At 38.0% G+C, this 27,320-nt stretch overlaps 1 protein-coding gene across 1 annotated transcript; it reads left to right on the top strand.

The window, feature by feature from the left end:
* si:ch211-27e6.1 lies at positions 1-25,700 on the top strand. Its single transcript, XM_009306889.5, has 3 exons — positions 1-323; positions 10,498-11,203; positions 25,273-25,700. The coding sequence occupies exons 1-3, from the start codon at positions 40-42 to the stop codon at positions 25,585-25,587; spliced, it is 1,305 nt and encodes a 434-aa protein (XP_009305164.4). The 5' UTR covers positions 1-39; the 3' UTR covers positions 25,588-25,700.
* The last annotated feature ends 1,620 nt before the right edge of the window (positions 25,701-27,320 follow it).

A 27,320-nucleotide genomic window follows, 5' to 3' on the forward strand; every position in this document is an offset into this window, starting at 1 on the left:
AAAAGCAGCATCAGTGAAGGCCTGGAAGGAAGATTTCCAATGCTTCTCAAACCTCATAAGGTGTTTATAATGGGAAGCAGCTCCGGAAAAGTCTTACCCGAGTCTTCCTCTTCCAAACGAGGATATTTTTGCCTCTTCAACTCGATTGTGATCTTCAACAAACAAGAGTCTGAGGGCGAGAAGTGTGTGGAGAAACAACAAACCGGGCTTTGGAAGAAGAGAAGAGACGGAGGAGCTTCAGGAGAAGAGCTTCATCTGGAGGAAAATATTGAGAATCGCAGTGCAAAGTTCCGTGCCAAGTTTGATCCACGCGTCACCGCCAGGTACTGATGATCTGCTTTCTCTGGTTGTGTTCAGAATAGTGTAACGCATACTGAAAAAACTGTATATACAAATCACATGCAGGTGCATCACTGACAAAAAAAGGATTTGTTGGATTTACTCATTTTTTGAGTTAAGTGGTTGCAAACTAATTCTATAGGCTGAATTTAAACAAACAATTAAGCAGAATATTACTAAATTTAATTTGTTAAAATTCAGCCCATAGAAATTGTTTGCAACCGCTTAAGAAATATATACAGTTGATGTCAGAATTATTAGCCCCTTTTGAATTTTTTAAAAATATTTCCCAAATGATGTTTAGCATAGCAAGGAAATTTTCACAGTATGTCTGATAATATTTTTTCTTCTGCAGAAAGTCTTAATTGTTTTATTTCAACTAGAATAAAAGCAGTTTTTAATTTTTTATAATACATTTTAAGGTCAATATTATTAGCCCCTTTAAGCTATATATATATATATATATATATATATATATATATATATATATATATATATATATATATATATATATATATATATATATATATATATATACAGTTACGGTCAGAATTATTCGCCCCCTTGTTTATTTTTTCCCCCAATTTCTGTTTAACAGAGAGATGATTTTTTTTTAACACATCTCTAAAACTTAATAGTTTTAATAACTCATCTCTAATAACTGATTTATTTTATCTTTGCCATGATGACAGTCCATAATATTTGACTAGATATTTTTCAAGACACTTCTATACAAGTGACATTTAAAGGCTTAACTAGGTTAATTAGGTTTACTAGGCAGGTTAGGGTAATTAGGCAAGTTATTGTATAATGATGGTTTGTTCTAGGCTATCGGAAAAAAAAAGTTAGCTTAAAGGGGCTAATAATATTGTCCTTAAAATGTTTTTCAAAAAATTAAAAACTGCTTTTATTCTAGGTGAAATAAAACAAATAAGACTTTCTCCAGAAGATAAAATATTATCAGACATACTGTGAAAATTTCCTTGCTCTGTCAAACATCATTTGGGAAATAGTTAAAAAAGAAAAATATTCTAAAATATAATACATAAGAAATATTATACAATGTATAAATAAATATAATGTTTTGTATATATATATAATACAGCGGTGTCCAAACTCGGTCGTGGATAGTTTAGCTCCAACCCTAATCAAACACACCTGAACCAGCTAATCAAGCTCTTACTAGATATACTAGAAACTTCCGGGCAGGTGTGTTGAGGCAAGTTGGAGCTAAACTTAGCAGGACACTGGCCCTCCACGACCGAGTTTGGACACCCCTGATATAATAGAAATGTTTCCACAAATTCTTGTGCTCATCAAGAGTGCATTAATTTGATAAAACAAAATAGTAATTTAGTAAATATTGAGAATTATTGCATTTTAAAATTCTATTTTAATAATTTTAAATCTATTTAAATATAATAATTATATAATATAGAATAATATAATAATGTGTAAAATAATTTATTTCTTTGATGCAAAGATTTTTTTTGTAATTTGCTGATCGGTTTGCTAAGAAATATTATTCAAGAGAAGATGTTTTATCTAAATCTTTTTTAACATTTATAAATATCTTTTTTTTTTTATCAATTTAGTGTTTCCTTGCAAAAATTTGCTTATATATTTGATTCAAGAGTTCACACTTAGCTGATAATCAATAAAGCGTATTTGGCATGCTGTCCCGGGAGAGAGCCCTGAGCTCGTAATATCCTCGAGCCCGGGGCTCCCTCCCGTTAGAAGGGCGAGAGGGGAATTCGAGGTCAGGTAGGTCTCGAGAACTCCCCTGCTGGTCACCGTGAGAAGTGTAAACTCAAGTTGTATTGGGTGATAATTTGTTTTAGTCGATTGCTATGGTTTATGTTTTTGGACGGTGGGAGGAAACTGGGGAACCCGGGGAAAACCCACGCGAACACGGGGAAAACATGCAAACTCCACACAGAAACACCAACCAGCCCGATGGGTTGGACTAGCGGTGTTCTTGCTGTGAGGCAACAGTGCTAGCCACTGGGCCACCGTGTCGCCCGATCAGAAAAAGTGGGAGGATGTAGGGGTGGAAGGGGGGAGCTTCAAGACGAAGATGACTGGAGTGGAAAACTCAGGTTATTTATAATGCTTCCGTAATCATCTAATAGGGCTGATTACAGAGCTAACAAGGAGCCAGCCGTGTTGATTATAAGCACGTGATCCTCTCGAAATTAGTTTATGAATAAACCACACTTCAAGAGTTCACACTTAGCTGATAATCAATAAAGCGTATTTGGCATGCTGTCCCGGGAGAGAGCCCTGAGCTCGTAATATCCTCGAGCCCGGGGCTCCCTCCCGTTAGAAGGGCGAGAGGGGAATTCGAGGTCAGGTAGGTCTCGAGAACTCCCCAAAAGGCAAAGGTTTTCATCTCGGGACAGCAGCCGCGTATTGAAGTGCCCCCCAAAAGGCGAGAGGTCAGTGCCATATCCGGCTGCTGAATGTAAATTGAAGTGAGATAGGTTACTGCAGGAGAAAAGTTGAAACTGATTCTTAGGAGAGGCTGGGGACTCTGTTGGAGTTGGGTTCGGGGAGGCAGGGTTGGGGAGCCTAACGGAAGAAAGGAGAGTAGCAGAGGGATTTGGTGCTAGAAATAGGAAAGTAGCGGAGTAACTCAACGCTGAAAGAAGAAAAGTAGCGGAGGAACTCAACGCTGGGAAAGTGGAATGTAGTGGGTAGGGGAGAGGGGTTATAGAGGGGGTGGAGAGAAGAGCGGAAGCATTCGACGCTGGAAGGAAGTAAAGAGGATGCGGAGGAACTCAACGCTGGGAAGAAGAGAGCATGAGATGCGGAGGAACTCGACGCTGGAAAGGTAAAGAAAAGAAACCTATGGGGATCAGAGCTCTGGGTCAACTCCGTGGGAGTTAGAGCTGTAGGATTGGACTACTACAGGAGTCTGGGAAGGGAGGGAGAGGTGGAGACTCCTGTAGGTGGTGGGCTGAGCAGGACTCCGGGGGAGTCAGAACGTGGGAAGACTCTTTGGGAGTCAGATTGGTGAGTGATGTTTTTGAAATATAGAAAGAGTAGCGGAGGAACTCAATGCTGAAAATAGTAAAGTAGCGGAGAAACTCAACGCTGAAGAAAGAAAGTAGCGGAGAAACTCAACGCTGAAAGGGGGATTGGGAGTTAAGGGTGGGGAGAGGAGAGAAGTTGTAAGAGGGGGGAGAGGAAAGAGCGGAAGCATTCGACGCTGGAAGGAAGAGAAAGAGATGCGGAGGAACTCAACGCTAGGGAATATAGGACAGGAGATGCGGAGAAACTCAACGCTAGAAGGTAGGAAAGATGCGTATTTGGCCGGGGCGAGAGAGAGAGGGGAGGGGGGACTCCGTGGGAGTCTTAGCTCTGGGGGTAACTCCGTGGGAGTTAGAGCTGAAAGATTAGGCTCCTACAGGTGTCTAAATGGGGAGGGGGTGGTGGAGACTCCTATAGGAGGTGGGCTGGGCAGGACTCCGGGGGAGTCTAAGCTTAGACTGGAAAGGTAAGAGTAGCGGAATACTCAACGCTAGAAGGAAGTGATAGTAGCGGAGCAACTCGACGCTGAAAAAGAAAAGAAGCGGAGAAACTCGACGCTGGAAAGGGGGTAGGGAGTAAAAGATATTGAGGAGGTGGGGGGAAAGTGGGAGGGGATGGAGGAAAGAGCGGAAGCATTCGACGCTTGAAGGAAGGAAAGGAGGTGCGGAGGAACTCAACGCTTTAGAACATAGAATAGGAGATGCGGAGGAACTCAACGCCAGAAAACAAGAAAGTTGTCGATTGTGGAGGGGGGGGTTTGGGGTAATTGATTGACTCCGGGGTAGTCAGGCCTTGAATGGTGATACTTAGGCTGGAGAGATGAGAGTAGCGGAAGAACAACACTAGAAGGAAGAGATAGTAGCGGAGCAACTCAACGCTGAAAAGAGAAAAGTAGCGGAGAAACTCGACGCTGGAAAGGGGGTAGGGAGTAAAAGATGTTGAGGCGGTGGGGGTAGAGTGGGAGGGGATGGAGGAAAGAGCGGAAGCATTCGACGCTTGAAGGAAGGAAAGGAGGTGCGGAGGAACTCAACGCTAGAAAGGAGAAGAAGGAGGTGCGGAGAAACTCGACGCAGGAAGGAAGTGAAGACTGAAAAGATTTTATACTGGTAGCCTTGGGGAAAAAAGTTGTGCTCCTGTTGGGGTCGGGGTTCAGGCACTCTTGGGAGAGAGATAGGGGGAGATTATTTGCTGAACTGGGAGCGCTGAAAGAGGGGGGGGGGGTTGGGGAACAGGCAGAATTAAATTTCTGTCCTTGTATTCAAGATAGTGGATGTCGTGAGTGCGAGCTGTGAGGATGAATTGATATCCTCTCCAAATGTATACATGCATCACGCTGAGGCTGTTACGTGTAATTGAGCTAGACGATAATAACGAGTAAACGCTTTTATGGAGGCGTTTAAACTGTTGTGAAGTGTCGATAGTGGTATGTTGAATGGAAGTGTATGTGAGCTCAGGCAGAGCGTCACTGCTGCGACAGTGAAGCGGGGGGGAAAAGAAGCTCTGCAGCTTCTCTGCTGTTGCAGAGGTGTGGTGGAAGTCAATTTCGGGAGGCGGGTACGCTTTCCCGAAAATGTATAACTGCTGTGCAGTGTTGGGGAGTGGGAAGGAAAGGAGCTGCACTGTGACAGTGGTGCAATGGGAGAATAAGGCTTAGCTGAGCATCTCTGCTATTGCAGGTACGGTGGTAGTCAGTATTGGAGCATTATAGGTGCTCCCACAAAAATATTAAATATCAGAAGTGATGTGTGGAGATGAAAGTAAGTAGGGGCTCAGGTAGAGTGTCACTGCGGTTGTTGTGATGCTATGGTGAGTGTAGCTCAGCGGAGCGCTACTGCTATTGGATAGGTGCAGTAGTGATCGGTATTGGAGAGTTTTGAATGCTCTCGCAAGAATATTAAATACTGTTAGTAGTGATATGTAGAGAGGAAGTGAATAAGGGCTTAGCTACAGGTGCAATGGGTGAGGATGGCACAGTGGAGCGGTTCTGCTGCTGCAGAGGATCAGTATGGAGACAATGTGTGCTCCTGCAGAAGCATTTACTGCTGTATTAGTGCAGGGCAGTGTGACGAGTGTTATTGGACTTGTAAGTGTATAGAGCTTGCTTAGAGCATCCCTGCTGCAGTAATAGAAAAATTTAGGCAACCCCTAAATAAGTTGGAACTGTGGTGAGTGAAAATGTATGGGTGTATGGGATAGTTTAAGTTGTGCTTACACTTAAAACATTTGAATTGTGTGAGTGGGGTAAGGGATGTCGAAAATGTATATAGGACATGCTTTGCCGAAATAATCGGTTTGCTTGCTTAATGGAGAGAGATAGTGTTCCTCCAGTCAGATCAGATTTGGTGAGGTGGATTGTGGGATTGCAACTGATGGTAATTCAGAGAATCTCAAAACCCGAAGACTAGTGTGAATATGGCATTATGGATGTGGGCTGTATGATTGGAAATGCATCCTTGTGTAGATTGTGATTGCATTTGGAATGGATGTGGAGTGTAATAGGTTGGATGAAGGTCAGCTTCTGGGCCGGCTGTCCTAATGTCTGGAATGAGAAACAAGAAAAAAATCAGAAATTTAATTTACAACATGATACATGTATAGCAAACATGACAAAATTGTTTTAGCTGATATCTAATGCAAGGCATCTTAATAAGAGCATGGACAATTGTGAGCTTCGTTGTCGCAGTCTGCGAGGATGATCGAGGTGGGCATTTGTTCCCCCAAAGGATAGCAGGTGGATGCAGAGCTGGGGATATGGGGTGTAGCTTGTCTGGTGGTCCTAGAAATTCTTCTTGAAGATTTATTTAAATATCCTATTCATGCAGTCAAGCGAAAAGTTAGTTTCTTTACCATTTTCACCTCCAGCCGGCGTGCCATTATAAGTTACATATGGCACTGTATATGAAAGTATGGGTCATTGACGTATTACGATTGGACTTTTGTGTTAAATTCTCACTGGTTGGGTAGTAGTCTTTACAGAAGTTAAATGCTATCAGATCTGGCAGAGGTTTTTATTTATTTATTATTTTATTATTATTTATTATTATTATTAATTCATTTATTATTATTATTATTATTATTTGTCAATTTATTTATTTATTATATCAAATCCTAACATCAAACGCTTAATTCACTACTTAATGGAAACTGTATGAATGAAATGTTTGTTATGGGCTTTACTTAATTTGTTTAAATACATGTTAGGAATCTTAACTTCTAAAATTCTTAATCTTAACTTAATTTGCAAGCATGTCTGTCTCAGTTCATTCACGAGTCTTTTATGGCTGGGTTCATTCATGAATTGTTGAGAGGGCGGAACCATATCGAGTTTTAAAAGCGCATTGGATGAGGGCGCTGCTCCTTCGCTATTGGCTCGATGGGGCGTCAATCAAAATCGGAGGCCAAGTTTGTTTACCAGTGTTGTGTGAAGACACTGCGGCACACCAGCGGCTAGTTTGGATGATAACAGCGCGGTCCATCGACGTATCAATATGTCGTGGATTAATGTCGTGATCTTTGCAGTGATTTACTTATGGATTTGTGGACGGGCTTGAAGGGTGAGTTCTTATGAATCTTCTAATCACGCAAGTCTTGTTTTTAAAAGATTTGTAAATAGGTTTAGTCTTTGATGGAGATTAGTTGTTTCCGCGATGCTTCCCCTTAAAAGCGTACTATACGTTACCGAGGGTGCACCGCTAGGAAGCAGTGAGTTAGGCTTTTGCGATGTTTTGGATCGTCGACGCCTAGAGTTTAGGTGAGTTGTGGACTGCGTTTGCGTGAGGCAGTTTGAAGTGGAGATGGAAGAGCTGGTGGGCAGCACCGGTGTTTTTTGCGGGAATTCAGGCTCGATTTGGCGAGGCTGCGGCTGAATTCTCAGGGAGAGTGGAGCTCTGGCTGGAGTTGTTGTTGTTGTTGTTGTTGTTGTTGTTGTTGTTGTTGTTGTTGTTGTTGTTGTGTGTTCTTCCGTATCGATAGGTTAAATGGTGCGATGCTGGAGCGTTTTGTAGCGGGAAGCGAGCTTCAAGACGAAGATGACTGGAGTGGAAAACTCAGGTTATTTATAATGCTTCCGTAATCATCTAATAGGGCTGATTACAGAGCTAACAAGGAGCCAGCCGTGTTGATTATAAGCACGTGATCCTCTCGAAATTAGTTTATGAATAAACCACACTAAGTGATGATCAGAATAAACCTTTTACTAATTCTTTTTTTTCTTTAATCTTTTTCCTAAATCAAGACAGATTTTAGATATTACTCAGTAAATTATATTATATTAAGCATCACAGAGTTACAGTCATATACACATTAAAATATTGTTTAGCACAGTGTTTTCTGCATAGTGGCATAAACATTATTCCTTTAGACTGGATGACAGAATGAAGATATCAAGGCTGACATGTCAATTACAGATCGCTGCTGTAATGAAATGCTTTATTATATTTATTAGTCCTCCAGTGCCACTCGCGGCAATCAATACCAGCCTAAAAGTAATAATGAAATGTAATTTATTAAGTAATAATGCGATGTAATTTAATTTGAGGTATCCAATTACTGCAGCACAACAGTGACTCACAGCAGATCACTCTGAGTTATTATAGTAATAATTATAATATATTATCAGAACTTTAAAATAATAATAATTTATTTTTAAATAATAATAATATTGTTAAAAACACGCCAAAAACTTTAACTATATTTTTATTATTGAAGTGAAATGAAAGGGAAATAAGAAAAATAAAGACACAGTTGTATCAGTATACTAACGAAAAAAGTAATAATGAAATGTAGTTATAAAATGTTAAACATGTGTGTTATATTTTTTACAGTGCATTTATTGATTGGTTTAAAAAATACCTTTTAAATAGCTTTTTAATGAGCACAAAAAATAAATTATTAAAAGTGACATAATGTTTTAACTCATTAATTGCTAATTATTTGTTAAAATAGTGTGATCATTTTATATATTATAATAAATTAAATCTTTAATTGAGCAAAAATTTAAAAAGGTAAAATTAAAACAAAATATAAAATATAATATTTTGGGGGGTTAAAACTTTTTAAGTTAAATTTAAACTGAAAATAGGATGATTTAAAAATATATATTCAAATTATTAAAAAATATATAAGTTATAATAGCATCTGTATTGTGGTCATATGATGAAATGATTTATAATTTTAAATATTTTTTAAGATTTGTAATGCTGTTTTTATGATCATGCAAACTCTATTGTTGTGTGGGATTTTTATTTTTCTATATAAATTCAGATGTTCTATATTTGGCTTTAAAGTCTATGACAAATTAAAATTTACAGTGTTTATTTTCCTAGCGCACATTGTTATACATTAGGTCAGGAGTCACCAATCTCGTTCCTGGAGATCCGGTACCCTGCAGGGTTTAGCTCCAACTTGCCTCAACAAACCTGCCTGGGTGTTTCAAGTATACCTGGTAAGACCTTGATTAGCTTGTTCAGGTGTGTTTGATTAGGGTTGAAGTTCAAATCTGCAGGACACCGGCCCTCCAGGACAAGTTTGGTGATCCCTACATTAGGTGAATGTGATCAATTAAATTAAATAATTCACTGAAAAAAAAAATTTAATAACCTGTCAGTTTGACGACTTCCTCCACAATATTCTTAACTACACCCCCTTACCGTTAGTTTGATATGAGGGAATGATGCCAAAAAGAAAGCCCCGTCCTTTACTCAAAATTCTGTTTCAGTTACAACTACATTACCATACATTAAGATACATATATATATATATATATATATATATATATATATATATATATATATATATATATATATATATATATATATATATATATATATATATATATATATATATATATAAACCTTTTATAAACATTTATATATATATATATATATATATATATATATATATATATATATATATATATATATATATATAAACTCATCAACCATTCGCCATCAATATATATATATATATATATATATATATATATATATATTTTTTTTTTTATTTTTTTTTTTTTTTTTTTTTTTATCTAGTAACCCTGCTGATGATATGTTTAAAGTCCGTGTAAATCAGAAGCGGTGATGATTAAGTTTTTATGATATTATGGCACAGATCCCAGAGAAATGGAATATTAAATGAGAAACAAGTGGGCGTGGCTTGTTTTTTCTACTACGAGCTGATTGGAGATAGTAAAGTATATAGTAAGGGCGTACTCACACTTTGTACAGTTGCCTTGAACCGGGCCAAAGCACGCTTGTCTCCCCTAACGGCCTACACTCGCATTGCATTCGGGCCTAGGCTTGCTTAAGTCATCGATGGTGCGCTGTTCAGTAAGAAGGGCACTCGTGCAGCACAGTAGAGATTTCTCTAGTTATATTGTTTTAGTCGTTTGATATGCAGTGTCAAATATTTTGCCGAACAGATCAGCCACTTTTGACGCTCATAAACATCAGAAAGTCCTCGTGCTGCAGGTATGAGAAGGTTTGCTGAAGGTGCAGCTGTCGTGCAGTGAGGGGTTTGCGTCTTTAATAAACTACGACAGTTTGCGTTCATTGAACAGTAAGAATGATTAATAAATCCATATAAAACAGTCCCTTAAAAGTCACGTCTTGTCTTCAGTTTCGGGCTCAGGCGCACTTTGCACTCACACTATTGCATACCGCCCCATAGCCCAAGTGAACTGCGCTCTGGCACACCTCTTCCAACCAGACCAGGGCCGGCCAAGTGAACCATGCCTGAGCCTGATTCAGAGCGCTCGCACTTCTCAAACAATCCAGGAAATGGGCCTGGGCACAGTTCGGATAACAGTGTGAGTAGGCCATAAGTCATTCAAAAATATCAGAAGAAAGGTTTCGGGAGAGTTCTTACAACCTAAAAGACTCCTCCTGCTGCCCATTTCTGTTTGTTTTCAAAAGTTGGAGGGGCATCAGACAGACGTAATCTGAGAATTTACCTGGAAACAAACAAGAAGTGTATATTCTGATTTTAACTTTAGATTACAAGAGCAATCTTTTTTTTTTTTCTTAATGACACGCGCAGATGAATTGATCACTCAAAAAACTAACAATGTGAGCTAACAAAATCAATATGGTTAGGTTTGATTTCATGTGTACTTTAAATGTGTTATAGATATGAGATCCAGGCTCTGATTGGTCATGGCAGCTTCAGTCGTGTGGTTCGCGCCGAGCACAAACAGACTCATCAACCATTCGCCATCAAGCTCCTAGATCTCAGAGCTCCGGAGGGTCTCGAATCCTGCCAGGCGGAGCTCAGGGTTCTTCGACGGGTCAACCACCCCAACATCATCCGCCTGACGGAAGTCTTCCTAACCCCACACCGCGTCTACCTAGTCCTGGAGCTGGCCACAGGTGGAGAACTGCTGGAGCGAGTGCTTTCCAGAGGAACATTCAGAGAACGGGATGCAACCAAGGCCTTATTGATGGTAACAAGTGGCCTGGCGTACCTGCATAATCTGGGTGTCATCCATAGAGACCTCAAACCCGAAAACCTGCTCTACTACCATCCAGGACAGGACTCGCGGCTGATCATCACAGATTTTGGGCTGGCCTGCTGGGATAAGTCCATACAGAGGGATGATCTGGAGTTGACTGTGGGATTAGAGGAGAAAGGTTGGGCGTTGAGGACACTCTGCGGGACGCCTGAATACCTGGCGCCGGAGATGTTGGCGCGGAGAGGCTGTGGCAGAGCGGTGGACATGTGGGCGCTGGGCATCATTACATACGTCCTGCTGAGCGGATCATTGCCCTTCGACCACAGCAGCCGAGCCAAACTCTTCAGGGCCATCCTCAAGGGCTCCTACAGCTTCCACGGGGAGGTGAGTGTGTGTTTTTTTTCCTCTTTCAGGGTGCAGATGCAGACTTTCGAGAGCATGAAAGCATAGGCGGAGCGTGAACAAACTCCAGGGTAAAGGCCTGTTTACATAGCGCATAATAATGATAAATATAGCATTAAATATATTTGAGTTCACACACACAAACAATGAAATGACCTGTTATTGAAATGACCTTGCCATTATCCCATTGTAACCACCACGAATGTCATTATCTTTAAATAATCTTGTAAAGGATGGTCCACAGTGTATTTTTAAGGCTTGTTTGTGTTTATAAGATTCAAAGCAACGTGTGCTCATGCTTCATTTGTAGAAAATCACAATATTTATTCACAAATCTTACTTTGATTATATACAGCTTTTATTAATACGGGGTCACCACAGCGGAATGAACCGCCAACTTATCAAGCATGTTTTTTTACGCAGCGGATGCCCTTCCACCCGCAACCTATCTCTGGGAAACATCCACACACACGCATTCACACTCATACACTACGGACAATTTAGCTTACCCAATTCACCTGTACCGCATGTTTTTCGACTGTGGGGGAAACCGGAGCACCCGGAGGAAACCCACGCAAACGCAGAGAACATGCAAACTCCACACAGAAAAGCCAACTGACCCAGCTGAGGCTTGAACTAGCGACTTTCTTGCTGTGAGGTGACAGCACTACCTACTGCGTCACAGTCATACTTCCAAGTTCCTCTAAAAAAGCCCATCCTCGAGAGGCTCTGATTGGTCAGCTAACATAATGTGCTGTGATTTACGAATCTGCTCCATGTAGGGTTGTAACGGTATGAATTTTTCACGGTATGATAATCGTCTAAAACAATACCACGGTTGGACGGTTTCGCGGTATACGGTATGTTACAAATGTTACAAAATAATAGAACAGTGAAGCAAATTTGACTTTTTCCAAATAATATATTTTTAGTTATTATAAACAACACCACTTACAATGAACAAATAAAAATAAGAAAATAATAAATAATGTGTTAAAGTCCAAATAAACATGGTGCAAATCCTCAGTAAAAAATAGATATAAATATTTACTATACTATAAATAGTTACATAACGAAACTAGATTCAATATGGAACATCCTTAGGTTTTATGTGCCAGCATGGATATGGTTGTCTGTGGATATGGATTTGGATATGGTTGTCTGCAATGCAGACAAACAGCTGCATCTTCATTTGCGTCTTTTGAAAACAGCAAGAGCAGCAGTTCGTCTTTGCTGTGTCACTGTTTTGTCATGTTTCTGTGCTGCTGTGCATGCAAAAGTACTTAGTATGAGAATTATTTCATGAAAAACTTTTTTTTTTTTGCGTTTTATTTAGCCACGCATAAATGTACAGCCTATCTCTCATTCCGTGTTGTTCAAAAAGCTTGGTCCACAAACAAAAGCGAAACCTATGCTTATTGGTTGTGATATAGCGAGTTTGAACCAATCTGGGCATGGAGGAGGGACAATGCATCAATGTATCATGTCTGATTTGTCCGGAGACACAGTGACGAGCGTTTCTTTGTCAAATCAGCGTTGTCAAATGTTGATGACGTAACCGCACTGATTCCGGAGCCTGTTCCGCGAATGTTATGTGATACAGCACTGGAAAGCTGAGATGCTCTTCTTTATGCCAATCTTTGAATTGTATGAATCGGATCAGCGGATCAAAAGTTATTAAACATTTAAGAGCAATACTTATTTTTAGCCGCGGGCGGCTGTCTCGGTCTTTAAGGGTTAAAACCGTTGATATGCAATTGTTCATGGTATGATAATCGTGCACGTTCAAATCGTGGTAAACCGTCATACCGGTATATTGTTACAACCCTAGCTCCATGTCACGCCTCTACAACCACACACTTTTGCGTTGTGCAAACAGTTAGTCAAAGAAGCTGTTAGATCAGACAGAAAATGAAAAGCACTCAGCTGAACCTCATCTGAACACTGCATCTTTTAATTGCATAAGCCCTTTAATTTTCAGCAGATTCTGACTGGCTGTCAGTGTTTTATCCAAGGCCGGGTTAACCAATGGACATTATGCGCACGGGCCCATGCGCACCGATATTGGAGTGTCTATTTAGGCTAAGGGTGCTTTCACACCTAGACTTTTGTTTCGGAACCTGTCTCGTTTTCCCAAAGTTAGCCAATTCGTTTGGCATATGTGAATCTATCAATCGCGCTTGGATCCGCACTAAAACAATCGCCCCGAGATCACTTGAATGAGGTGGTCTCGGCTCGATTTAAACAAACTCTGGAGTGCATCAATTGGGGTGAAAAAGTGATATGATCCGAGTATGGTTATTTCACAGTATTTTATAGATAAGTAATAGGCACAGTGCTATATGAAGAGAGAATTATGAGTAGGTCGGGAGGTCATTCCAGACATCCCAAGTCTCCCTGAAGTTTCAGGACTCCAGAATGCCAGCAAACAAGTTATAATCTCCCGGAAATTACACGTCTCCCTTCCGGTCCTCAAATATGTTGCGCACCCTTCTCATCCCTTCCCACCGCATCCCTCCTAGCTCTTCAGACATGTCGCATGCACCTTGTCAAACACCACCAAACCACCACCCCGCCTGATAGCTGAGCAGGACTCTGCAAAACGAACTGAAATTCTGACCAATGTTAAGAGAGTTTCCTCACACGTGACTTGTTTTAGTTCTTTAATGGCTCGTTTCCACTGACTGGTACAGTACGGTGCGGTTCGGGTCGGTACGGGTCACCTTTATCAGGCTTGCGTTTCCACTGCCAAGGGTACCCTTTTGGTGGGCGTGGTGTATGACAAAGTTTCAGTCGACGTCATTTTCACTCGAGAAAATGTCTACAATAAAGCTGCACAGGTTGTTCACATATCATATGAAAAGCACTTCTCACAAAACAGATGCCTTACACACATAAATACTTGTGTATAAATGTTTATTACTAACTTTTCTATAAACAGAAGTTGATTACAACTGCAGATCAATGGCGGTGCGAAATAGCCAACTGTAACGTCTGTAATTATATTAAATAAATAAATAAATGAACATATATGAACACATACAGACTCTTACAGTCTCCGACATGTTACCAACTACAGAAGAACTACACAAAGCAGACATTTCGTCGTTAATTAGGTTCAAAACAACACAAAGTATAGCCTACAGTCAGAGTAAACCTCTCATCTGTGTCTGTAATCTTCAGCAGCACATGAAGCCTCTGTTAGAGAGTCATACCATCATTCCCAGTTCATATTAGTCCAAAAGGTGATAATAAAGATTAAAACAAGGCAGTTTGTTGACGTTTGCTGAAGAAATAACGTGCTCCTTGGCTTCGCCTTTCTTCCCGCGCTCCACTCTCGCGTTTGTCCTTTTCTTTCTGAATGTGTCACTCTCGCGTTTGTCAGCTTCTCACAGGATCGGGTTTCCAAAGTTTGTCAATAATGTTTGTCAAAAAGTGCATGTTATTATTATTATCAGCTCAAGAAGTTTGTTATTTCAGATAGAGACGCGCGACGAGCACAAGGAAGAAAGGGAAACCACTCTGGCTTCAGACTGGCTTGTTAAAAACTACGCGGCACAGGGTAAATCTGCTCTTCTCCATGGCTTTGTGGCTGTTTATCATGACGACGACAGGGTTTGTTTGCAGGATCGACCATGGCTGCATATGTATATATAATTCCGCTGTAATCTCTCGCTGTGTATTTCAAACATGGCGGGTCCTTTGTTTACATTCTGGCTTGTTGAGTCTACGAATGACGTATCTCTGTAAACCAATAGCGTTCAGCTGCGCGTGTAACTCCACCTTTTGGGACCCTTTCTGCAGTTTGGGACCCATTCGAAAGGGTCCCGAAAAAGTGGTACGGTACGGTTTGGTTCGGTACACCTTTTGACAGTGGAAACGGCCATAAAAGCGTACCAAACCGAACCGTACCGTACCACTCAGTGGAAACGGGCCATTAGTCTGTTTAGAAACTTTACCGCTTGAAAGCGAACCACACCAAGAGCAAAGAGCAACAATGTACCAATTTTAATCCCTGTTTCGGAACAACTGAATCGATTCACAGGTGTGAAAGCACCCTAAGTTTTTTTTGCAATCTTTTTTTGCAACTGAGACCCGTGTGACATAGGTTGCTAATTTGTTGATATCGCATGTCTTTGGTCTGTGGGGAAGACAAGAGCACCCGGAGGAAACTCACACCAACATGGGGAGAACATGCAAACTCCACATAGAAATGCCAACTGGCCCAGTCAGGACTCTAATCAGCAACCTTCTTGCTGTGAGGCGACAGTGCTAACCACTGAGCAGCTGTGCTACCCTAATATCTAATATATTCAAATAGAAATCAACTTTTTTCTTTTTTAATAATATTTCTCAGTGTTTCAGATTGTGATATACTCTTGTTTAACAAACACAGTCATAGTGTGAGTAACATATTAATTATGCATTGTGTTATCAATGACATTTTTAATTTCCACTTAACAGCAAATATTTTTTTGTCATTATGTTGTGGTACATTTACCTTTTTTGTATATTGTTCATGATCTTCATGAAAATCGATCTGAATATGATCTTGCCAGACCAAAGTGTAAAATAAAGGACAAATAGAGATTGTGTGTGGGAGGGTGAAATCTGGTCACCTGTGTAAACAGCCACCAGCTACCTGACTGATGTGACGTGAAGTGTGTGTGTGTGTGTGTGTGTGTGTGTGTGTGTGTGTGTGTGTGTGTGTGTGTGTGTGTGTGTGTGTGTGTGTGTGTGTGTGTGTGTGTGTGAGGTGAGAGGTGGTAATCAGAGGGGAAGAAGCTTCACCACAGGGCTTTTATCACCTTTAAACTGCAAACACACACACACACTTATATGTTTCTTTATCACCTCCAGCCCCCAGAGCTGTGAAATTACAGGTGCAGCAGTACAACAATAATTGCTGATCTCTGGAAGAGAAAACGAGCATTAACCATGAAGCTCTTCATAACCATGCTGCTCACAGACAGTAATCAAGCACTTGCAGGAATTATGATTAGTCTTATCACTGTTTTTTGGACACAGAGTGACCATATAACTGGTAGTTGAAGGGCAAGATTATAATAACAGGGTTAAAATACGTCATGTCGTGCATTTGCATGGAGACACAGGTTAATAAACCATAGTCATACACCTGTGCTGAATTACAACTAGTATAAGGATAATTTTTCAAGATAATAAGGTTTGGATAAAGGTGTAAAGATGCAATATACAAGTACAATGAAAACAAATTATTTTACATTAAAAAAACATCAGTATTCACAGCCTTTGGCATCAATTACAGCCTCAAGTCTTTTTGAATATGATGCCACAAGCTTGGCACACCTGTCTTTGGGAATTTTGCCCATTCCTCTTTGCAGAGCCTCTCAAGCTCTATCAGGTTTGATGGGAAGCGATGGTGTACAGCCATTTTCAGATCTCTCCAGAAATGTTCAATAGGATTCAGGTCTGGCTTCTGGCTGGGTCACTCAAGGACACAGAGTCACCGATATTTCGGCAGTGTGCTTTGGGTGTTTGTTTTGCTGGATGATGATCGTCGCCCTAGTCTGAGGTCAAGAGCACTGAAGAAGGTTTTCATTCAGGATGTCTCTGAACATTGCTGCATTCATCTTTCCCTCTATCCTGACTAGTCTTCCAGTTCCTGCTGCTGAAAATGATGGATGGTATTAGCCTGGTGATGAGCGGTGCCTGCTTTCCGCTGATCATTCTTGAGATGTTTCAGCAGCTTCATTGCAGTTCATCTGTGGTAAATTCTGTTGATTGGACATGATTTGAAAAGGCATACACCTGTCTATATAAGGTCCCAGGGTTGACAGTCCATGTCAAAGTACAAACCAAGCATGAAGACAAAGGAAATGACTGTAGACCTCTGAGACAGGATTGTGTTTGAGGCACGGCGGCCTCCATCGCCTGAAGGTTTGGAACTTCGTAAAAAGCTGGCCGGCCATCTAAGCTGAGTGATCGGGGTACAAGGGCCTTAGTCAGGGAGGTGATCAATAACCTGATGGTCACTCTGTCTGAGCTCCAGCGTTCGCCTGTGGAGAGAGGAGAACCTTACAGAAGGACAACCATCTGTGCAGCAACCCACCAATCAGGCCTGTATGGTAGAGTGGCCAGACGGAAGCCACTATCTGCCTGGAGTTTGCTAAAAGGCATCTGAAGGACTCTCAGACCATAAGAGACAAAATTCTCCAGTCTGATGAGACTAAAATTGAGCTCTTTGGAGTGAATGCCAGGCATTACGTTTGGACAAAACAGAATGTACCTTTACGGCAAGGGCTGTGAACACTTATGTACATGTGATTTGTTTTAGGTTTTATATTTTTAATAAATTTGCAACAATATCAAAAACTCTTTTTCCACATTGTCATTATGGGGTATTGTGTGTAGAACTTTGAGGAAATCCATTTTGGAATAAGGCTGTAACATAAAAAACTGCATAAATACAGCCTGTGCCTACCTCTAAATGAAAATCTGAAAAAGGTTATTGCTAGTTATGAATACAGTGTATATAGTAATAGCCGTATAGTGTATGTGTGTGAATGAGTGTGTATGGGTGTTTCCCAGTGTTGAGTTGCAGCTGGAAAGCCATCCGCTGTGTTAAACATATGCTGAATAAGTTGGTGGTTCATTCCGCTGTGGTGACCCCTGATGAATAAAAGGATTCAGCCAAAGGAAAATGAATGAATTAATGAATGACACTCAATTTGATGTGAAATGTAATTAAGAAATTAAAAATATAAGCAAAAAGTGACAGTAAATATCATCGCATAATATTTGCACTTTTGATCTGTCCATTTATCAGTCTAACTTGTGTTTTTTATCAAATAGTTCTTTAATAAGGCTTGGCACTTTTTAAATGGTATTATTTGCTCTTTCCGATGAGGTTTCCATGTATTTTTTAAAACTTGTGATTCATTTTTAAACCCCGCACCTTTATTTTCTTCCATGTTAAAGTTAATGAAAGCTTCTTGCAGTGGCGTCATGCTGAGCGCTGAACGCACCTGTGATAATTCAGTGCAAATGCGTTTCATCTCACTCGTTTGACCTGATGATCTCTCTCATTTAATCCTACACTGATGATACATTGAAGCCTCTGGAGAACAAAAAAACAACAACAAAAACAGCATAAAAAAAACAACAGAACCTTTGTTCATTAAAGCCTCATTTCATCACTCATTTTTGCCTCTCGCTGTGAATTCAAGCTTTGGAGTATATTTAGAAACTAGTTAGTCATCCTTCACCGGTTAAACACATGCTCCCCACACTTCTGCACAGATTTAAAGGAGGCATTGTATGCATTTTTCGTAGGATGGCAAATATATTAAAGATGAAGATATTTTAGGCGCTACAGTGGCTCAGTGGTTAGCACTCACAGCAAGAAGGCCGCTGGTTCCAGTTGGCAGTTATGTGTGGAGTTTACAAGTTCTCCACATGGGTTTGCTCCAGGTGCTCTGGTTTCCCCCACAGTCCGAAGACATGCACTCTAGGTGAATTGAATGGACTAAATTGGACGTCGTGTATGTGTGTGAATGGGTGTGTATGGGTGTTTCCCAGTGTTGGGTTACAGCTGGAAGGGCATCCACTGTGTAAAACATAAGCTGGATAAGTTGGTGGTTCAATACGCTGTGGCGACCCCTGGTGAATAAAGGGACTCAGCCGAAGGATAATAATTGAATGAAGATATTTTATAAATTCCCTACTGTAAATATATCAACACTGTAATTTTTGGTAATTCCTTCAATCACTTTCCTTCAGCTTAGTCCCTTTTTATCAGGGGTCACCACAGTGGAATGAACTGCCAACTATTCCGGCATATGATTTACTCTACGAATGCACTTCCAGCATCAACACAGGACTATGAAACACCCATATCTTTGGCTAATATCAGCGCTTGATTTTTCCTTAGTGGCAAATAGCTGTCCATGGTGTGTATATTTTTGGGTCCTGTTGACTGTTAATTAAAAATAAAAACCTTTCTAAAAATGTATGTGCTGTTTGATTAGAAAAATCTGTTCTATGATTCCTGCCGCATCATAATGAATCTGAAAACATGGGCTATTTATAATTACAGCAAACTGCTTGGAAGCACTAAAAGTGTCCAAGACAGTGTCCAAAATCTTTACACGCATTGACCCAGAGACTGTTTTGATGCATGTCACTGATGAGAAGATGACGGATGTTTACTGTATGATAATCGAAAACACCCCGCAGGAACAAGAAGTCAACATGAAGTCAGATTGACAATACACCCTAACATCGTGGGGATGTTGCATTTTTTTGGAAATGAAAATCAGGTTGACGTCAGAACCCAACATCAGGCCGACGTCAATGTCCAACGTCCAACCTAAAATCAACCAAATATCAACATCTAATGATGTTACATCTATTGATGTTGTGTGGACATTACCACTATGACGTCTATCAGATATTGGATTTTGGTTGCCAAACCTGACGAATAGATGTCGGTATTTGACATCAATATTATGTTGGTTTAAGTTGTTGGCTCAATGTTGGATTTTGGTCACTTTCCAGCACAACCTAAAATCGAACAAATATTGACGACACTTGGCATTGGATTTTTACATCAAAATAACGTCCTTAGATGCTGGCTAGACATTGATTTTTGGACAGCTGATCAGTGTTTCCCCTAGGTTTACAGTTTTTTTTTTTTGGGGTGGGGGCTTGGGGGGTTCCTTTCAGTAGGACTAGCAAGGAAAATTTTGAATGGTCGTGCCTGGTGTCGTGTCTGGTTTCCTCTGGTAACTGCCTGTTTATGCTGTCTACATATTTGACAGAACATTTTACGTAATTTACGTTGAATTTTAATTGGGCAGAGTGAGAGCGTGAGACAGAGCTAAAAAGCATGTACAGGGCTCGAAATTAACTCTCTTACTTGGTAGCACTTACTTGGAAGAGATTCGGGCCATTCAAACAGCTGATCCTCTCCGAAAACACTCGATTGATCTCGGCTGGCGAAATCAACATTCACAGCATGATCGCTCTCGTCAGCGATATTATTTGTAACTTTGGGTGGGTTTGCGAACCTGTGTACTTTTCATTGCGTCTTCCTCAAATTGCAGCCGTTTGCATTACCCACGGTCACCGAAGCTCCCTGTCATCTTACAGCGGAAAGCCTTGAGTGATTGACAGCTAATGTGAACCAATATAGCGGCAGGGAGGAGCACTAGACTAGGTCGCACTACAACCAATAGCCTATATGCAGTCACACAAATGCTCCTAAATATAGTATAAGGTTGCATATATTACGTTTCGGGCCCATAGTCTATGTGACCAAAATGGTCGCAATTTCAAGCCCTTTAAGCCATTGTGTAAATACATGGTTTCCGCTACATTCATTCTTCCATGGCGGAGCGCCACGCCAACATTCATCCCGCCACGGCTACATTACAGCTTCTCATTCAAAACGTTTTTTTTTTATAGCAGGTAATAATCGCACCAAAACGAACGTATTAAAGGGTAAGTGAATCATAACAGCACAAGTTTTTTTCTGTTACCGTAGTAGTGCTGTGCGTCAATTGTTTACCCTTTAAGGTGATGTGTTGACTGTCTGACTGACTGACAGGTGCGTGATACGTATAGCCGTTTCACTTTACTTCATTAATGCTACTCTGTAGGACTATTGGAGACATTCATAAATATTCCTAGCAAATCTAATAAATGCTGGGGACATACTCGTTACATAAATGCACTAAATCACACCCAGCAGCGTTTGTTTGAGAGCGCACATGAAGATCTGCGCGCTCTTGAAGCGGCTTATATTTGAGGTGGCGTGCAAGAAGTTTTGAGCACGAGCAGAGGAAATCGGCGCGCAAGCAGAGATACGCATGCTCGTAGGCTATTACATAAATGCAATCCCGACTTCTAATACTGCGCTCACGACATTTGTCATTGAAATAATAACGCCACAGGTAGTCAGTAGATCTGTCTAAAATAAGCCCTGCCACCGCAGCTGGAAAAAATCCTAGAGGAAAAACTGAAATAAGATATTACATATGGCTATTTAGCTGTTTAAAAGTTGTGATCTGACGCTTTAAAAACATTTTATTAACTTGAAATCAAAGGGGGGCGGGGAAACCCATTGGGAGGGCTGGGCGCCCCCATTATATAATGATAGGGGAAACACTGCCTGATGTCATGACCTAAATCTAACCTAATATTAAGGTCTTATTACATTGTGTGCCTGCTGGGCTATAACTAAACGCACTACAGAATGTTACGTGTACACACACTTCCACAAATTACATGTAAATACATCTCATTTTTACAGCTTAACACTCTCTACTCTTGAGTACTTTTAAAAGCTCTGCTTTTTACTCATACTTTGAGTAATATTTACAACAGATACTTTTACTCGACATGCATTACATGTTAAAGCAAGTAATGGTAGCTACTTGTTAATTTGACGTACAAGCGTTTGGTCAGAAGTTTGATTCTGCGGCTCCACCTCAGGATCCACCAGGCAGTCCTTCTGAGCATGCTCCAATTTCAGCAGTTTTTTTGTGACAGCTTGTGCCTGTCGAGTCATCAGTATTTTCTTAAAGTCATTGGTGGAAACATGCAGATTAAGTGGTGGTAATGCATAATAAGACCCCAATTCTGTGTCACTACTAGCTGGATTTTTTAAGTTACTGGATTTTCCTGTTTACATTTTTTGTGTCGGCAGATGCACAAAAGACTTGATTATAGTGCTTAAACACAGAAAAAGACAGATTTTGTTGTATGATTTTGTTATTTAAAGCCTAATATCAGAGCCTAACTAATTTTTTTACATCTGGTTGTGAACTGAAGTGCAGTGCTTTTGGTGTGTAATTAGAAACTAGTCAGCCATCTTTTCCAGGTTAAACACATGCAGGCACGCTCCACGCTTCTGCATAGGCATATATTCAAGCAGATGAATACACAATCGCTGGGCAGAACAGAATGATAGATTGAAGCACTGATCAGCGGAGGTCGTTTTTGGACTCGTGCTGTGTTTCATTGATGTCAGATTTGTCTCTTCTTGATGAAATCGCTGGATCCTTTATTTCACTTCACACTGACCACAGCAACACTAATGTGCTTTAATGCTTCCTTGTAAAACTCACACACACATCCATGTTTTCTCTGTGTGTTTAAATGAAACCTGCGCTTTATGTTGTATTCGTTAGCTGGAGACTGGAGTATTGTCAATTTCATGGCTGATTAATTGTGTGTGTGCGTGTGCGCGTATGTGTGTGCGCGTGTGTGTGTGTGTGTGTGTGTGTGTGTGTGTGTGTGTGTGTGTGTTTAGAATTCAGCATGCAGTTGTTAGTCTATAAATAAAGAGAAAGGAAAATCATATTAAATTTATTGTGTTTAAAGCCACGATACATGATAAAGAACTCAAATAACTGATAATAAATTAATTAAGTTATTATTTAATTAATGAATTTGTTTATTTATGTTTATTTATTAGTTCTTTTAGTTGAGAACTTTTTTGTCAAATGGGTTTTTAAACTTCAAATGTGTACATTATCCAATCTGAATTTAGACTGTAATATTTTTTATGTGCTTATTTGTTTGTTTGTTTGTTTGTTTGTTTGATTGATTTGTTTTTTTATTTATTTATTTTAATTTATGTATTTATTAATTAATTAATTATTAAATTCTTACTTTTTATTATTATTTATTTATTCATTTAATTGCTTTATTTATTTATTTATTTTCACTTGATCAGATTTTTTTGGTTTATTTATTAAAATTATTTATGTATTTATTATTTAATTAGTTATTTTTATAATTTAGTATTATTATTATTATTTCACTTGATCAGATTTGTTTGGTTGTTTTATTTATTTATTTTAATTATTTATATATTTATTTATTCATTATTTAATTAGTAATTTTTATAATTCATTGTATTATCATTATTTTTTATTTTATTTTTCTTGATCAGATTTGTTTGGTTGTTTATTTATTTATTATAATTATTTATATATTTATTTATTTATTATTTAATTAGTTATTTTTAGAATTTTTTTTATTATTTGTTGAATTTTTTTTTACTTGATCAGATTTGTTTGGTTTATTATTTATTTATTTTAATTATTTATTTATATATTTATTTATTATTTAATGAGTTGTTTTTATATTTTTTTATTATCATTACTTTTATTAATTATTTTTATTTTTATTTTTTTTCTTGATTGGATTTATTCTATTCTATTCTATAAAATAATATCCATTATAAGTGCTTCAGATGGTTATGAAGTTGTTCGAGTTAGCTGTGAGTCACAGATCAATTCAAAACTGGTGACATTTATTGACTAATGTCTTCACATTCAGACGGCGACGTGGCGAAAATGCCATGTTGTGTATCTAATGCAACTTAAGAGGCAGAAGCGCCTCTGGATCGGGTCATTGATGGTCAGCCTGTCTTTGTACTCGCTGACATTTACATTTCGCCGTCGTTATGAGACGATGCTCTTCTAAACACTCACTGAATGCACAACCAGCAGAGAATGGAGAGCAGGCTTTCAAGAGGACAGGAGGTGATGCTGGAGATTGTGATTCAGAGATTAATATGATTCAGTGGAAGATTCTTTCTGAATCAGATCTGTGTACAGTAAAAATAATCATTCATATTTATAAAGTACTTTCAGCATCTTTTTTAAATGACAGAATGTGATAAAATGCCAAAGTTTTGGATGTTTACTTAAACCATGGTGATGCTTTTTTTTTTTTATTAAATTTATTTTATTTTTAGTTAAATTTCTTTTTTACCTTTATTTATTTTTAGGTAAATTTCATTTTATTTTTAATTACATTTATTTTATTTTTCGTTAATTGTTTAAAAAATGTAATTTATTTTATTTTAAGTTAATTTTTATTCTATTTTTAATTAAATGTATTTTATTTTTAGTCAAGTTTTTTATTTTATTTTTTATTAAATGTATTTTATTTTTAGTTACATTTTGTTTTATTTTGTTTTATTTCTTTTATTTTTACATTTTTATTTTATTTAATTACATTTAATTACTAATTATAATTACATTTATTTTATTTTTAATTATATTTATTTATTTTTAATTACATTTATTTATTTTGATATTTAATTATATTTAATTTTTTATTCAATTTTATTATTTTTATTAAATGTACTTTTTTTAGTTTTATTTAAATCTGTTATTTTAATTTTATTTTTCAATTACATTTTTTTATTTAATTTTTTAATTAAATTTATTTTTTTACATTTTTTAAATTAAAATTATTTTTTTTTTATGTTTTATTTATTTTAGAGTGTAAAAGTTTCATTCATGTTGTAAGATAAAACACATTTTAATCTTGACTTCATTTTATTTTTACTTTATTGTAAACCATGCTACAGCTGCATTTATTTGTTGTTTTTCATAGTACTTAATTAAATTGTATCATGTAATATAACGCTCTTGTCGTGAGATCAAACATATTTTAATGTATTTTTAAACAATAACGCGGCTTTTATTTTTATATTATTTGATAGAAGTTTTCTTCATGTTGTAAAATAAAACACATTGGACTGTTTAATCCTTTTAAAACACAGTGTGACAGCATTTATTTTATTTACCTATTTGTTTTTGAATGTTTATTTTTGTTTTTATTGTTTATTTTTTCTTTTATAACATAAAAGTTTGTATTTATTTATCATAAGTTAGAAAGTAAAAGTTTCCTTCATGTTATGAGATAAAAAAACTTGCATGTATTTGTGTGTAGAAGTTTGTATATGTGTGTTCTGTGTAATATGAGTGTGTGTGTCTCTCTTTCTATGTGGCATCTAAAAATGTAAACATTATTTTCATTTAATATTTATCTATTTATTTATTTTATTATTTATTTATTTATTTATTTATTTATTTATTGCTTTATCTGTTTACTGTCTATATTGGGATATTTTATTGTATTATTTTAGTTTTTTTTATTTTTTTATTTAGTTTTGTTATTTTTTTACTTTAAATCATGTCATGACCACAATAAGATGTAACTGCCAACGTTCACACACTCATACAAACAATCTCTGTGTTTTCCAGCCGTGGCGGTCAGTCTCATCTCTGGGCAAAGGCTTTATCAATGGGCTCCTGACTGTGGTCCCGGAGCAGCGGATGAGCGCAGAAGAGGCTCTCCATCACCCCTGGCTGGTCAACATGGCGGCATGCTCCTCCAACAAGAACCTGCAGCGCTCCATATCCAGAAACCTCCAGCGCCGGGCATCCCGCACATCCTCCCGCTGCCCCAGCTCTGCTTCTGGATCACAGGCATCCAGGAGCTCCAGCTCACGTTTAGGCCTCAGAAATGGCTCACGGTGCCAGAACATCAGCACTGTTAGTGAAGGTTTAGTTTGTTAGTAGGATGGACTCAGTGTGTAAGGTATAATAAACAGAACAATGTTGTGCAGTGATGTGGATGTTAATATAGTTATCGTTCATTCATTCATTTCCCTTCAGCTTAGTCCCTTATTTATCAGTAGTCACCACAGCGAAATGAACCACCAACTATTCTGGCATATGTTTTACGCAGCGTATGCCCTTACAGCTGCAACCCAGTACTGGGAAACAACCCTACACTCTATAGTTATCATTATAGTCATTTAAAATCAGAGGGATTATGGAAATATATCAAATCAATTACCTTGTAAGTGGACATGAATGAAAGACTTTATCTCCTTTATTAAAATACCGTCCTTTAATAAATTCGTATTTGTTTAATTTCAAAGCTGAATTTTTTGCATCATTATTAGAGCCACGTGATCTTTCGGAAAGCATCCTAATATGCTGATTTGCTGTTAATGAAATGTTTATTGTTGTTGTTGTTATTTTTATAACCAAATATTAAGAGTTAAGTCAATAAGTCAAAATTATTAGCCCCCCTGTTTTTTCCCCAATTTCTGTTTAACGGAGAATTTATTTTTTCAGCTCATTTCTAATAACTGATTTATTTTATCTTTGCCATGATGCCAGTACATAATACTTTACTAGATATTTTTCAAGACACTTCTATACAGCTTAAAGTGATATTTAAAGGTTTAATTAGGTTTACTAGGCAGGTTAGGGTAATTAGGCAAGTTATTGTATAACAATGGTTTGTTCTGTAGACTATTGGGGGGGGGATAGCTTAAAGGGGTTAATAATTTTGTCCTTAAAATGGTGTTTAAAAATTAAAAACTGCTTTTATTCTAGCCAAAATAAAACAAATAAGACTTTCTCTAGAAAAAAAAATATATTATCAGACATTTTGTGAAAATTTCCTTGCTCTGTTAAACATCATTTGGGAAATATTTAAAGAAAAAAACTAATTCACAAGGGAGCTAAAAATTCTGACTTCAAATGTACATTTTATAATTCTTTAAATATAAATAAATAAATAAATAAATAAATAAATAAATATTTTTGGTAAAAAAAAAGTGAAAGAAAAAAATACTTTTATTTAGCAAGGATGCTTTTAATTGATTAGAAATTGATCGACATTTACATCGCCTCAATGATTTCTGTTCATCAGAGAAAGCTGATATACATAATAATAATGATAATACTAATAAAAAAATTATAAAAGTAACTACATAAATAATAATTAATTAAAATAATAAATAAATAAATAAATAAATAAAAATGATTCTGATCAAGTAAAAATAAATTAATATTGAGCACTTTTAAAATAAGTTCTGAAAAATTGAAGAAGTGTTGTCAAATTCATATGAATAAATAGCTCTTTAAAATATATATTCACCTATACAACAGACTTTTTAAACAGTGAAAATACTCAGTGGCGCAAACTACATTTGGGCCAGTTGTGGATGTGAAGTGTGTGGCCCAGATCAGTGTAGCGATTGTTCAGGTAACATTAGGATGGTTTATGTCTCAGTTTTTGGGGTTTCTGTTTAAAGGGTGGTGTTGATATAGTTAACTTACCAAATGGCAAATGTTTTCTGGCACAATTAACATTTGGGCCAAGTCTGTTTGCTATGTGGGAAATGCCCGGGTCTGTTTAACCAACTATATAATCGATGTTGTAAAAGGTACTCCATGAACTTGACAATAGTTAATCTTCTGCCGGACGTTTTCAGTGGGTGAACAACACCGCC

The sequence above is a fragment of the Danio rerio genome, chromosome 12 (genome assembly GCF_049306965.1).
Source record: "Danio rerio strain Tuebingen ecotype United States chromosome 12, GRCz12tu, whole genome shotgun sequence".
NCBI lineage: Eukaryota > Metazoa > Chordata > Actinopteri > Cypriniformes > Danionidae > Danio > Danio rerio.

Coding starts and splice junctions, on each gene's coding strand:
- si:ch211-27e6.1 (XM_009306889.5), top strand. CDS start 40: ATGCTTCTCAAACCTCATAAGGTGTTTATAATGGGAAGCAGCTCCGGA. Junction 324..10,497: donor GATCCACGCGTCACCGCCAG/GTACTGATGATC, acceptor AATGTGTTATAG/ATATGAGATCCAGGCTCTGA. Junction 11,204..25,272: donor CCTACAGCTTCCACGGGGAG/GTGAGTGTGTGT, acceptor TGTGTTTTCCAG/CCGTGGCGGTCAGTCTCATC.